The sequence below is a fragment of the Herpailurus yagouaroundi genome, unplaced genomic scaffold (genome assembly GCF_014898765.1).
Source record: "Herpailurus yagouaroundi ecotype Mexico unplaced genomic scaffold, PumYag 29, whole genome shotgun sequence".
NCBI classification, from domain to species: domain Eukaryota; kingdom Metazoa; phylum Chordata; class Mammalia; order Carnivora; family Felidae; genus Herpailurus; species Herpailurus yagouaroundi.
In genome coordinates this window covers 42,961,902-42,975,922 of record NW_024412377.1, presented here as the reverse complement: position 1 = coordinate 42,975,922, position 14,021 = coordinate 42,961,902, and the positions used below count along the sequence as shown (strand labels likewise).

General features: G+C 52.9%; 1 protein-coding gene across 1 annotated transcript in view; it reads right to left on the bottom strand.

The window, feature by feature from the left end:
- The window catches only part of NDST1 (N-deacetylase and N-sulfotransferase 1), a 62,622-nt gene that overhangs the window by 15,610 nt on the left and 32,991 nt on the right, over nt 1-14,021 (bottom strand). The window contains exons 3-7 of the mRNA XM_040497790.1: nt 8,090-8,584; nt 5,132-5,219; nt 3,808-3,962; nt 2,943-3,128; nt 694-822 (exon numbers count right to left, since the gene is read on the bottom strand). Of these exons, the coding sequence (XP_040353724.1) occupies nt 694-822; nt 2,943-3,128; nt 3,808-3,962; nt 5,132-5,219; nt 8,090-8,584 (1,053 nt within the window). The remainder of the gene's footprint in view (nt 1-693; nt 823-2,942; nt 3,129-3,807; nt 3,963-5,131; nt 5,220-8,089; nt 8,585-14,021) is intronic.

Sequence of the window (14,021 nt, the reverse complement as noted above, 5' to 3'; positions counted from 1 at the left end):
CCATTAAGAAACTCGCGGTGTGACCTTGGCTGAGGCACAACCAGGTGAATCCAGGTCTGACTGACCACCAACTTCTATAAACCCTGAAACGGGAAGCTGACCTACTGCGCAGTCACTGGGTTCTTTTATATTTTTTTGTGGAGTGTTCATGGAAAACAAGGAGTACTCGGTTACCCCGTAAAGCTGAATACAACTACCACTTAACATCTACTGAACAGTATTAAAGCACGGATGGTTATTTCCATTTTATAGGTAAGGAAAGAGAGGGCCAGAAAGTTCAGGTGAACAGTTCAAAATATATGTATCAATTTTACATATGTATTTTACACGTGTATTACACACATACGTAGTTTGTAGATTCATGATTGACTGTGTATATTAATATATAACATTCGTGTATTTATACATACAAAGACTGGAAGGAGAATGTAGACAAAAATTCTAACACTATTGCCTCGAAGTACAAGATTATGAAAGGGAAAAAAAAAAAAAAAGACAACTCGGATTGCCTTCCCAAGGTCATGCAGCAGAGCAGGGACAGAGCCAGGGTCGCAGAGTGGGTTTCCCGACTCCTGACCCTCATACCTGCTTCCACCCCCTCCTCTCAAGGCCCAGGAAAGCCAGCCTCGGTGGCAGACACGCCATCCGGCAGCCGCTCCCCTCACCACCAGCCAAGGGCTATGGAGCACTCACAGGATTGAGGAGCACGGTGAGAAAGAGCTCGCCCCCGTTGATGATCTTGTCCAGCTCGCTGGAGCCACCAGGGTACTCATTGTAGAAGATGGTGTGCGTGAAGAGGCCGCAGGTCTGCCGCGGGAGGACCTGGGATGGGGAAGGGGAGAGCTATGGCATCTCCAGGCACGGATGGCGGAACGGCCAGGTGTCTCCTCAGAAAAGGCAGCGTCTTGTGTGGCCACACAGCCCCCACTCTTGGGGGTCTTCTCCCCCAAAGGCCACGGGCCTGTGCCATTTTACACACTTCATGCTATTCTCCGTTAACAAAATGAGCAGACCCAAAAGTAACGGAGACAGGCGAGTGAGAATGTCTGTCCAGAGAGGGTCCCCTTCCGGTCACACCTGCAACCCCCCTCAAGAGCACTAGAACCTGCCTGGGAGTGCGCCCTGCCCCGCACTGGTTTCACTGCTGAGTCTCTGTCTCCTCTCATGAAACGACTCCAAGGGAGGAGGAAACTTGCCTGTCAGGTGGTCACCACCTCATCCCCAGAGAAAATATGAATGCCTGGTATCCAGAGGTCAGTGAATGGATGGATGGATGGATGGATGGATGGATGGATGGATGGATAGATGGATAAACGGACGGACAGATGGAAGCATGAATCTGGCCTTCCCACATATGCCCCATCTGGACTGTTGACAATTCAGCTTTCCAGCGTCTAGGGCCAAAAACCCCGGAGTCATCCTTGACGCATCTCTCCCTCCCACATCTTACATCCAACCCATTAGCAGATCCTGTTGGCTCTGACTTTCCAAATAAGTCCAGAATCTGATTGCATCCTGACTTTGCACCCTGGTCCGAGCCACCACTATCTCATCTGGAAGACTGCAGTGGTCCCCAAGTGTCTCCCTGCTTTCCACTTTGTCCCCTGAAGTCTCTGCAACTCACAGGGACCAGAACAATGGAAATCTTTTTAAAACAGGAGTCTGATCATAACAGCGCCCCATGCAAACCTTCCCATCTCAGAAAAAAAACTAATGTCCATCCAATGGCCTTATGTGGCCCTACACAATCGGGCCCATCACCTCTCCGACCTTATCTCCCCCTCACTTGTTCCCCTCCAGCCATACTGGCCTCCTAGTTGGTCCTCAAATACACCCAGCACAAGCCACCCCAGGGCCTTTGCACGTTTTTCTCTCCCTTGAATGCTTTTCTTCATATGGCAGCATGGCTCACTCCTAGGAGGGCCCTCCCTAGTCACTTTATTTCAATTAGCTTCTCCTCTCCTCTGGCACTCCCTATCTCTCTTCCCTGCTTGTCTCTTCTCCATGGCCCCATCACCATCTGACCATACATTACCCATGTTACACACTTATGAGCACACTGTCTACCTCCTGCCACTAGAATGTCAGGTCTACAAGGGCAGGGACTTTTGTTGGCTTTGTACACTTCTGCATCCCCAGTGCCTAGAAAAGGGACAGAGACAGAAGAGTTCATGAAAAATGTTTAAATGAGCAAACGAATGAGGGGCGCCTTGGTGGCTCAGTCGGTTAAGCCTCCGACTTCGGCTCAGGTCATGATCTCCCGGTCTGTGAGTTTGAACCCCGCGTCGGGCTCTGTGCTGACAGCTCGGAGCCCAGAGCCTGCTTCAGATTCTGTGTCTCCCTCTCTCTCTGACCCTCCCCGTTCATGCTATGTCTCTCTCTGTCTCAAGAATAAACAAACATTTGGGGCGCTTGGGTGGCGCAGTCGGTTAAGCGTCCAACTTCAGCCAGGTCACGATCTCGCGGTCCGTGAGTTCGAGCCCCGCGTCAGGCTCTGGGCTGACGGCTCAGAGCCTGGAGCCTGTTTCCAATTCTGTGTCTCCCTCTCTCTCTGCCCCTCCCCCATTCATGCTCTGTCTCTCTCTGTCCCAAATATAAATTAAAAAAAAAAAAAAACGTTGAAAAAAAATTTAATAAAAAAGAATAAACAAACATTTAAAAAAGTTTTTTTTTTAAATGAGCAAACAAATGAGAGAGGCCTGTTCCCAGTCCTTACCAGAGGTCCCTTTTAAAAATGTTCATCCCCTGATCCCCTATCACAAAAGCTAAGAAGGAGCTCACAAAAGGCCAGACTGGCAGCCTACCTTCCCTGGGATCGAGAGCCTTGGCTACCAGAGGGGGCAGCAGAACCTGGCCTGAAACCCCTAACCAGTGCACTGAAGCCATGCTTCCCTGGACAATGCGTGTGCACCTGCCCCACGGGCCTCCGGGGGCCCACTCACCATGATGCCGTTGTGGATGAAGCCACGGCGGTAGCGGGCCGGCTTCAGGTGGGGGTACTCCTCCGTGCTGGTCACGCGGATACTCCACACCTGCTTCCAGGCCTCGTACAGCTGCACGTGCACAGGATACACGCCCGAGTGGTGGGGCGCCACGGCATAGCCCATGTCCGTGGGGATGCCATGCTCCTGGGGGGGAGGAGGAGGGCCAAGGCAGGGTAAGCATGGGGTTCCTTCCCCACTGGGTCTTATTTTCCCTTTCTAGAATGGGAGAGAGCAATCACAGGCTAGAATGGCAGGGTAGTGGGTCCAAGCCTTTCAAGTACAGATGGGAAAGCTGAGGCTCAGGGAGGAAAGGGATGTGCCCAGAGTCTCGGAGTGAGGGACCGACCAAGCTGGGACCCTTAACTCTCAGCCCAGAGTTCTTGCCCTCCAGCTCCCAGGAGTGAGGCGCAAGGACAAACGCATTTCCTGCCAGTCTTGGCCTCTGACTGGCTGGTGGGCCCAGGCTAAGCCCGTACCTGGGCCTTGTTCCCTCTTCCCTGAGCACCAGCTCCAGCTTTCCTGAGCCTTCCACTCTGGCCTGAAGAGCTTGGGCTCAGGAAACAAACAGGCCTGGGTTCAAGTCCTGATGGGACCTCCTCCTAGCTGGTATGTAGCCTCCCTGAGTGTCGGTTTCTAATCTAAAAGTGAGAATATCGAGAACCACCTCTTGGGGTCTCTGTGAGGCTTCAGAAAGACAGTGGCTATAAAGATACTTATAAAATGCTGTCAGACGGAACTGCGCAAGCAGTGAGAGGCCAGCAGTCCAGACCCCCAGCCCAGCCCCTAGCCCGCCCAGCTCCGCCCTGTAGGGAATCTTACTCACGACAGCGAACTTCTTGTTCAGGGCCATCTGCTCGGCCAGCACCGACTGGTTGTGGAAAAGGTGGGGCTGCATGTGACTCCACATGTGGGGGAACCACCAGAACTCCTTCACATACGACAGCAGCAAATCGTCCCCAGCGTCCTCGGCATCAGTACCTAGAGTCAGAACACAGGCAGCTCGGCCCGGCCCCCCCCCATAAGGTTCTCCAGCCTGAGCTGGTGCCCGCAGATGGGCGTATGCAGCCCAAGCCCACCCAAGAGGGCTGCTTGGGAGAGTTACCTGAGCTATAGCATGGGAGCAGACAGAGCCCCAGTCCAGGGCCCTGCATTCTAGAGTGTAGACTTCACTCAGTGCGTGACTTTGGCCAAGTCCTTCTCCTCTCGGCGCCCTTGGGCCCCATGTGTGCAATCCATGGTTCACAGGCAATGATTGCGATGGTTTCTCCTAGCTCTGACATGCCTGCTCTGATCCTGTTTTCCTAGCGGGCCATTTGGCATTTGCCTTTTACTTAATGATTGGAGCTCTTTAAACATGTACAGGATGTCTAATCCCGCCTCATGCATATTGCTACAACTACCTCTGATATGTTGAGGGCTGAGAATACGAAAAATGCATACAGACAACCCTATTTGGTTTTGGGACCCTGTTGCACACTCCCCCTGCCCCCTGCCCCCCAGAACTGTGGAGTATTAGGGTTTTTCCTAGAATTCAAGAGAGACTGTCCACACTGCTTCTGCCCAAGCAGAAGACAGATATAGGAAATATGTACTGCAGTGGACATCTCAGGGGTCTTTCTCTCTTGCCCAGCCCAGAAGGTCAGCGTTTGAGGAACTGGGGGAAGCCCAAAAGAAGAGGGAAGGCATGAATCAGGCAACCTACACCCTCAACCTCAACACTTAAGACTTGAAAATAAAATGCCAAAGGCCATCTTTGGGGTGGGCACAATTATAGGACATTCTCACTTTGTGTACTACATATTTCTATAATGTTCTTAAAATTCAACCAATTACTTTTTTAAGCAGCCATAGGACAAATAATTTTAAAAGACGGAGGTAAGGGGGAGAGAAGAGGGAGAAGACGTCCCCAAAAGACAGCACAGCCTGAGGGGCAGGGAGGGATGAGTGGGGGCTATTGTATTATTGTTGGCCCCAAATGCCCTCTGCCTGGGGCTGTGACTGCTCTGTGGGCTGCTGGATGGGGGTGGGGGGCACAGGGGTCAAATGTGGCCCCAATGTGGGCATGCCAGCCACCTGCTGCACTCCAAAGACATAGATGCTGAGGGCCCCTGGAAGTTGCTCGTGGGGGCAGAGCCAGGCCCACTTACCTGTGTGGAAGAATTTCCCTGAGTAGCCCAGGTTGAAGGTGAAGTTTGGGATGTGCGTGCGTAGTTCATTCTGCGTATCAAACAGGGCCTAGGACAGGCAGGGGAGGAAGGAGCGGGTGAGGGGCAAGCCAGGAGTTCTCTCTTCTTTCCCCTGATGGCCCAGAAAGATCCTGCTGTTGCAGGACCGGATGCAAAATTTGGAGGGCCCAGCAAAAAAAAAAAAAAAATCAAAATGTGGGATTCTTGCTCCAAAATTATTTAAATATCCAGAAGGCAATAGCAGAGCATTGACCTTGTACAGGCCCCTTCTGAGTGTGGGGTCCCACAGCCACAAAGCCAGCCCTGTGCCGGGCCTCTGGCGAGAGAAGACGTGACTCTAGCCTGGCTCTGTTCTGTGTCCTCGAGAAAACTTTGTAACTGCTCCAGGCCTCAGTTTCCCCAAGTGTGAAATGGAGACAATAATATCTTCCTGATGGGGCTCTTGGGATGACTAAGTGACCTACTGCGTGTAAGACTGCTGGACGTTTTGGTAAGTGAAGTGGTGGCATCGCCGGGTCTGTGGTCACTGCCACCGTGAGCCTCCTATTTTTGCCTGTCAAACGTGGAGGATTTCTCTCAGTAAATGCAAGGCTGATGTCACAGGATCATGACTTCTCCAAAGATGTACTGTGTACCCAGCAATGCCGTGTCCCCATGCATGGCACACCCCACACTTGGCAAGCCAATGAAGGGAAGCTGACGCTGGGGAACAAACACACGCTTGTACTCTGGAGTCAGGACTCCGAAAGTCCCCACCCTGCACAATGCACAAGGCTGTTAAGAAACCCACAAACGCCTGCTGTCAGGATACTTTGCAAACTGGAAGTCCTGGCCCTTCGGGGGCCACCACCGGCATCCTCCAAGGCCATGCACTACCTAATGGATGTGCCCGCTCTTGCTGTGCGGCCTTGGGCAAGTGACTTCACCTCTCTGAGCCTTAGTGCCCTCCTCTGTAAAATGCGACTTACAATAATACCCACCTCACATGGCTGCTATGAGGATCAGAAGAGGCAATACACAGAGAGAGCTAAGCACAGAGCTTGGCACTTGCCAAACCCTGAATAAGCAGCTGCCGTTGGTATCATTTAAATTGCACTGCACAGCCAGTACAAGTTCATGAGGCGACATTCATGTCTCTAAAAGAAAGGCTTAGTTGTAGCCTGTGCTTGGGATTAAGGGACCGGGGAGGGAGAAAACCTCTGCCTTTTCAGACTCACAAGGATGTTTAAGGCAAATGGGACCCCGGCTGGCAAAGCACTTTGCAGTCCGCACTGAGCCGAGCCCACAGAAGAGGGTGTCTCTCTTAGTACTCTTCGACAGAAATAGCTCCAAACTGCTATCATCCCTCTCACTGTAAAAATGGGGAAAGTGAGAACCAAGTAGGGCCACTCAGGGCTCATGGGTGACACGGCGAGCCCGGTAGCCTGGTATCCTCAAGGGACCAACCCTGAACCAGTCCCAGGAACTCCCCTGGACAGGCAGCCAAGACTATGGTTATACCAGGATAGAGTAGAAGGGCATCCTAAGTAGAAAACCACACGATCTACTCTGTTGGAAGTGGGTTATGGCATCGCATGAAACCTCGGAGCTGGAAGTTCCAACAGGAATCATCTTAACACTTTCTTTCAACAGGACCGCCCTTGAAGAAGTGATATCTCAGAAGCAAATGTGCAAAGCAGATCAAAGACTGCCCTGTCCCACGAGATGGGAGCCAGAAAGGCTCTGAGAGCCTGGCCTGTCTGCACATGCCCCTCCGTGAACCCCCCGGGGTGCCAGGAAACAGCCTGACAACCTCCCATCCACCCCTCTTGTCAGTTCACCACCGAGGCCCAGATGCCGGACAGGGCTGCCCAGGTGTGCCAGTCAGTTTAGGGTCAAATTGATCTTGACTCCCCAGACAGCACCAGCTCCCCAACACCATTCGCTGGGTTCTTCTCCTCTGGAGGCGTAAGGAAGAGGAGAGCGTTTGCCTCTGACCCAGGCAGGAGGACCAATGCTCCCCCGGCCTTCCCCCCAGGCCCCTGACCGACCCCAGCGGTGACTGCAGGATGACAGGGAACACAGCGCCCACATGCGGATTCACGTGGAAGGAAAACACTCCTCTGAGCGGTGTCTTTTGCAGTCCTAACATCAAAGGGAAGTCTGGGTTGGTGCTAATCTCGGAAAGGAGGACCGGGTCAGCAGGCAGCAGTATCTCGGTAGAATTTAATCCCCTGGTTTTGTTTTCCTTGGCTCTACTGTTGTGCTTGCCCTCTATTTATGGCAACCGGCACTGATTTCCCCATTTACACTAGGGATCGTTTCCTTTGCAAAGAACTCTGAGTAAAATAGAGAGTGGATGGAAACTGCATTTTAAAGCCAGCTTAATGGTCTTGATTTGGAGGCTTCTCTTTAGTAGTGATGCATGTGTGTAAAATTTCATGGCTTGCAAAATGCTTTTACATACAGTTTTGTTTGGTAAACGCTTTTTGAAATAAACACATGCATTCCACTATTTATACAGACCTCAGTTAAACTATGCCTTGTGTATGATTCAAGCTCTAATTCTTGTTTGAAAAGTTTCGTGGAAGCTCTCGTACTGACATCAACATTTCTGAGAGTGAAAAATCAGGTCTGGATTCAAAGGCAGAGAAGCAACCCTGCCCAGCTCCCAGCCCAGTGCTTCAGTGACAGGGTCTCTCCCTGCACAGGTGCACTTCTGAGTTCCACACCCCAGATGCAAAATTCCTCTCTGCCCCATGCTTCAGTATAACTTTCAGGGACACTTTCGTCCAGTAAAACAATTAATAAAACCAGCTGGCCGAGGGAGGGGGATCAACAGCACTGGGGGGAGACAGAGACGGCGACATCATGCTGGGGCATCCCAAGGTCCGAAGGTGGCGAGGCCCTGCCCTACGTGTCTGGCACCCCCGGCCATACCTTCACGTCCTCCACCTTCATGCGTGTGCCCTCCTTGCCCACAAAGATGTCGTCGATGTCCACCAGGATGTAGCGGTCCAGAGGCAGGGAGAGGCGCTTGCCGGTGAGGAAGGCCACGGCGTCGACAAAGACGAGCTTGTGCAGCCAGAAGTTGAGGTTGTTGCCAAACAGCACACGCTGGATGCCGTCATGGAGGCCCAGGTCCTGGACCACGGTGGCATGCAGAGCGGCGTGCAGGCCGGCGTCCGCGCCCAGGTGCGGGATGGACTCGGAGGAGCGCGTCTTGGCCAGCAGCACAGGCTCGTAGGTGGAGTGGTTGGACTGGAACACGGTCCAGTCCTCGCCGGGCAGCACGCCCTTCTCCACCTCGCTGGGCCGTGTCACATAGAGCAGCGGGGACTTGGGGTTGATGCTGCAGTCCTTCAGGCCCAGGTTTGAGTGCAGGAACAGGGGGAAACCTTTGAGCTGCGCACTCAGCAGGCTGTTCTCGTTGGCCTGTGGGGGGGGGGGGGGGGCGGGGGGAGAGAGGGGGAGCAGAGCCATCAGATCCAGAAGCCCCAGGGGCCCATGGGATCTCAGCTCAGGGATAACAGTAGCGTCAACAGTATTCTCTAACATCCATGAAGGCCTTAGCCTATCCCTGGCCCTGTGCTAACCGAGCTATGCAAACCCGGCTCCACCCATCACAATAATATACTGGCTAACACGCAGGATGTGCTCACCAAAGCCAGGAATCCAGTTCATGCACTTGGCAGGCAGGTGCTGTTAATCCTCATAGTGACCCCACGACGGAGGGGTTGCTGTCGTTTGCATCTTACAGATGAGGAGACTAAGGTCCAGAGGGTCTATGTAACTTGGGCAAAATCACACAGAGAAAAGTCTAGCAGTCGAGAGCCCAGACTCTGCCACCACACGGCCTGGCCGCAGGCAAGTTAGGTAACCTCTCTGTGCCTCCGTGTCCTCTGCTGTAAAGTGTGGCCAGCAACGGTGAGTACCTCATGGAGTGGTCGAGGATGATTCTGGCAAAGTGCTCGGGACAGGGCCAGCAGCATCACCAATTGCCCATTCAGTCCTCATACCAGCCTCAGGAGGCTTTATTATCCCACTTCATGGGTGGGGACACTGAGGCTTCGAGGGGGTGCTGCCCTCAGTCACACAGGGGCAGGAGTTGTCACAATGACCCAACCAGATGATCTGCCCCTGGAGCCCACACACAACTGGCCACCAGACTCCTCTGCCTGGGGTTTCCAAACTGGCTTGTGCCACACAATCCTTCACTCAGGAGAAATCTTGGATTGCCAATGTAGATGAGACCAAAGATGAGGTGTCTGCTGGGGGTGCAGGCGCAAAGACACTCTGCCCCATAGCATTCCCAACCCTCCGTATGCACCTAGCACCTGAGGCCCCCCCTTCACAGGAGTCTAGCTTCTTCTCCCAGGGCCTGGTGCTGCCCAGCTGCCTGGGATCTGCAGACAGTACCCACGGCACCCCCTCTCCTCTTCCCAAGACTCACATGCCATCCCTCCCCTTTCCAGCCACCTGCTTCTGCACATGGTACAGTTCGTCCTTGTCCCTGTGCCAGTTCCATTCGGTATTCTTGGACTGACGAACTCCTGTTCATCCTTCAAAACCCAGTGCAAATGCCCTCTTTGCACTGGCTTCCCTGGAACCAGGTTCGAGCCTCATCTGCAGCACTTTCACCTTGGCTGTTGCATTATCTGTTTAGGGTCTCTGTCTCACCAGCCTGCCCTCTCAAAGGCAGGAGCTACATTATTTCCACCTTTGGATCTCCAGTGCCCAAAACAAGGCTTAATACCCAGTGAGAGCAAACACGTGCTTGAGGAGTTAATTAGATTTTTAAAAAGAATAAAAAGGAGGGGCGCCTGGGTGGCTCAGCTGGTTAGGTGTACAACTCTTGATTTTGGCTCAGGTCTTGACCTCACAGTTAGTGAGTTCGAGGCCCGTGCCAGGCTCTGTGCCGACAGTGTGCAACCTGCTTGAGATTCTCCCTCTTTCTCTGCCCCTCCACTGCTCTCACTCTCTCTGTCTCTCTGAAAATAAATAAACTTTAATAAACGAGTAAATAGAATAAAAAGGAACGGACAGATCCCTAGTACCTGGCACATGACAGTTTTTCAGTGTGGGTTTCATTTGTTCATTCCATAACTGTTCAGTGTGCCAGACACTATGTTAAGTGAAGGATACAGTGAGGAGAAACAGACATGGCTCTTCGCCCTCACAAACCTTCAAGTCAAGCAGGGAAGAGAGACAGCAACCAAAATCGCAGAAGTAAGGATAAAGCTTCAGTGTGGCACATCCTACATAGAAGTTCATAGTTCTGGAAGAGTCCGTAACTGGCCACAGTCAGCTGGCTCAAGGAAGACTTCCCAGAGAAGGGACTTTTGAACCGAGGTTTAAAGAATGAGTAACTTTGGGGCGCCTGGGTGGCTCAGTCGGTTAAGCGGCCGACTTTAGCTCAGGTCATGATCTCTCGGTCCGTGAGTTCGAGCCCCGCGTCGGGCTCTGTGCTGACAGCTCAGAGCCTGGAGCCTGTTTCAGATTCTGTGTCTCCCTCTCTCTGACCCTCCCCTGTTCATGCTCTGTCTCTCCCTGTCTCAAAAATAAATAAAACGTTAAAAAAAAAAAAAAAAAGAATAAGTATCAACCAGCGGGAAAGCTGGGGCTACATTCAAAGAACAGCAAGTGCAAAGGCCCTGAGGAAGGAGAGGACTCAAGGAAGAGCAAGAGGCCAGCAGGGTGATCAAGAGGGAGAGAAGGCAATGAGACAGGAAGGTCGGCTGGGGCCAGATCTGAGGACCCTGGAGGCTGGAAGCAGCAGTGGAAGCCATCAAAGACTCTATCAAAGGGTTTCGAACAGAGGGATGACAGGTTCCAATTTGCATTTTAAAAAGATCCATCTGGCTGCTGTGTGGAGAATGAGTGGGGTGGGTGGGGCAAAGCAAAGGGGCACCAAATGAGGCTAGAGAGGAAGGTAGAGCCATAGGGAAGACCACCCAGGAGCGCTGGCCAGGGGAGCACTGTACAGGGATATTCAGCTGAGGACTGAGCCCGTGCCCCAGGTGGAGCTGCCTCTCCCCTGAGGGTTTCTTTTGCTAATATCCACCATGCAGAAGTGCTTTTTTCTAATTCCCAGAAAGGCTCTGCAAGGTTCTGGCCTTGTAAAATGCGATAAAGGACCTGCATGCAATTCTCCACATACCAGGAGTACCTGCCCACACCCTGTCCTGAGCCAACCTGGAGTGCTGAGACCCAACGCAGAATCCCATCCTGACAGGCCACTCTGCCCAGCCCCAGGTCCCCAGGACCCCTGAGCCAGCACTGGCCAAACTACTTGGGCCATGTGGGAGCAAAGGCAGTGGGGCCCGGTGACATTTCAGGCCCTATCCGTCACCTGCTGTGGCCTGGGAGGCCACACTGGACCACAGGCACTGGGGGATCCCATTTCAAAGCCCCGCTCCTGAGCTGATAGCCAGGCGCTGGCAGCTCAGCCAGCTGCCCAGCTGGGAGACATCGAGGAAGTGAGAAAGCCAAGCTGCTGATCGTCCACCCCAGTGGGCAATGAAAGGAATGGAGAGCAAGCCTCGGCATCACAGGGACTGGCCCATACTGTAGGCCTCCGCCCACCAGAGGGGAACCCCTCCAGTTCCTCAGCACTGAGGACCGGTTCAGGAGACACCAAATCTCCCAGTGGAGTCATCCAGGTAGAGGGAGGAAGGGCCCTGACCTGGGAGTCAGACTCTGATGGTAACTAGCTGGATAACTTTGGGACGCCCAAGGTTCCCAAGGTACCACTTCTGTGCGTCTCCGGTCCTCACATCTGTCGGTCTGTTTGCTCTGACATACTCACCTGTGGCTGGGTGGGAAGGCATGAGTGTGGTTGTCAATCTTGGCCCTGACTTACTTCGCTCTGTTACTTCAGGCAGCCATTTCACTTGCTGAGCCTGTTTCTTACCTGAAAATGAAGTGCCTCCTTCACAGGGTGGTTGTAAGAATTGCACACGGTATAGCCGGCAAAGCAATGAGGTCAGTGTGGCACATAGTAGGTGTGCGATAAAAGAGGCTGGGTAGCCCTTGTCAATCCTCTGCCGGGATGTGGTCAGCCCCAGGGCCCCTGGAGTCATGAGGTTGAGCTATGACAATGGCAGGAACCAGGGCTCCCATCCTCAAGGATCTCCTAGGGGCACAAGTCAGAGCCACAAGACAGACAAAGGTGACCACGAGCTGTGCTTGTTGAACAAGGAGATGGCAAGGCACAGCAGCTGCCACTTACTGGGTGGCAGACGGTGCCACCCGCTGTCATCTTCGACATGGCCCAGTGACGCGGGTGCCGTGATAGGTCCCACTTTACAGATGGGTTGAATATCCTGCCTGAGGTCGCTCTGCTTAAAAGTGACAGAAAGATTTGAAGCAGGGTCTGGACTTTCCAGCTCCTACTCTTACACGGACCTGGGAATCCAGCACCAGTGGGAATTAGAAAGGGGGAGTCTCCAGACCTCGGGTCCACAAACCCTCTGGGTTTGCAAACCCAATGCAAACCCACTTGTACTGTGGAAAGAGCCAAAAGATGGAACCTGACCACCAGAGGGCTCCATTTGAGCAGAAAGTCCCAGGCCTCTACCTGAGACCAAGCAGGGGTCTTGTCTTACACAACATGGTAGGAAGAACACGAAGACTGGAATTTCCAGTGACCCCACAGTAAGAATGTGAGCGTGTCCCTGCTCCCCGGGGCCTCATGTTCACCTTCTGTGCAGCAAAGAACTGGGGTTAGACAGCATCCAAGCACTGGCACACCAACTGTGCTCACTGCCTGGTCCCCAGAGACTGTGGGAGTTCTGTGCGCTCATGTAATTTCTACTACATAAATGGCATTTGGGGCCCTGGACCCATCACAGTGTGGTTAAGACTAAAGCCTCTACAGTCAGACTGCCTGGGCTCAAATCCTCGATCTGTGCTTATTAGACAGATGAGGGTAGTCACATTTCTTCACCCCTCTTTGCCTCAGTTGCCTTTTCTCTTAAATCAGGATGCTATCCACCCGCCTTAGAGGATCGTTTGATGAGTGTTATATGAGTTCATTCACATAAAGCACATGGACAGGGCATGGTTCTGGGTGAGCACTCAATAAATGTCAGCCATCGAGATGTTTTCCAGCCCTGGGGCTCTGAATCAAACTTAATGAAGTTCATGGCAGGGAATGGAAGAGTCCAGGGGAAAAGAAAAATCAGACAATGAAGGGAGCCTGAGGTTATGCCACTGTAAAGCCATAAACCAGGCCAGCGTTTCCTAGAGGCTGCTCTTTGAAATAAAGGGCTTTGTGATCAAGCCAGCTGGGGAACAAATCTCACCAGGTTGTTCTACTGCAGGACTTCTAAGGGCCTTCAATTTCTTGGCCCACAAAACCTTTTATAGTGGCAGAGCATCCTGCTGCATTAATGCATGAAAGGACACACCGGGGGAACCCCTACCCTGGGTCAGGCTCCTCCCTACCCCGAGCACAGGGCCCAGTGCACATGGGTGGCCACGAGTGCCTGGGGACATATGGGCACCCGTCAGCGGCTATGGGCCATTTCTGACCCACTCCTGCTCCTCTCCCAGCTCATGCCAAGCAAGAACCTGCTTCGGGACCTGTCACCTCTGTCTGGAAGGCCCTCTGCACAGAGAGCTATGTGGCTCCTTGCCTCACTTCCTTCCAGTACTTCGTCAAAGACAACCTTCTTGGCCATTCCATCCAAAACAGCATCAACTGCCCATACCCCTCACCCCCTATGCCCTTTCCCGGCTTTATTCCTTCCTGTACTTGTCACCACCTGCCACTTGTTTACTTGTTCGTTGTCTGCCACCCACCCCACCCCACTGCACAGAAATGTCAGCTCAGTGACAGCAATGAGGGACTCTGCACACTCTGATCACC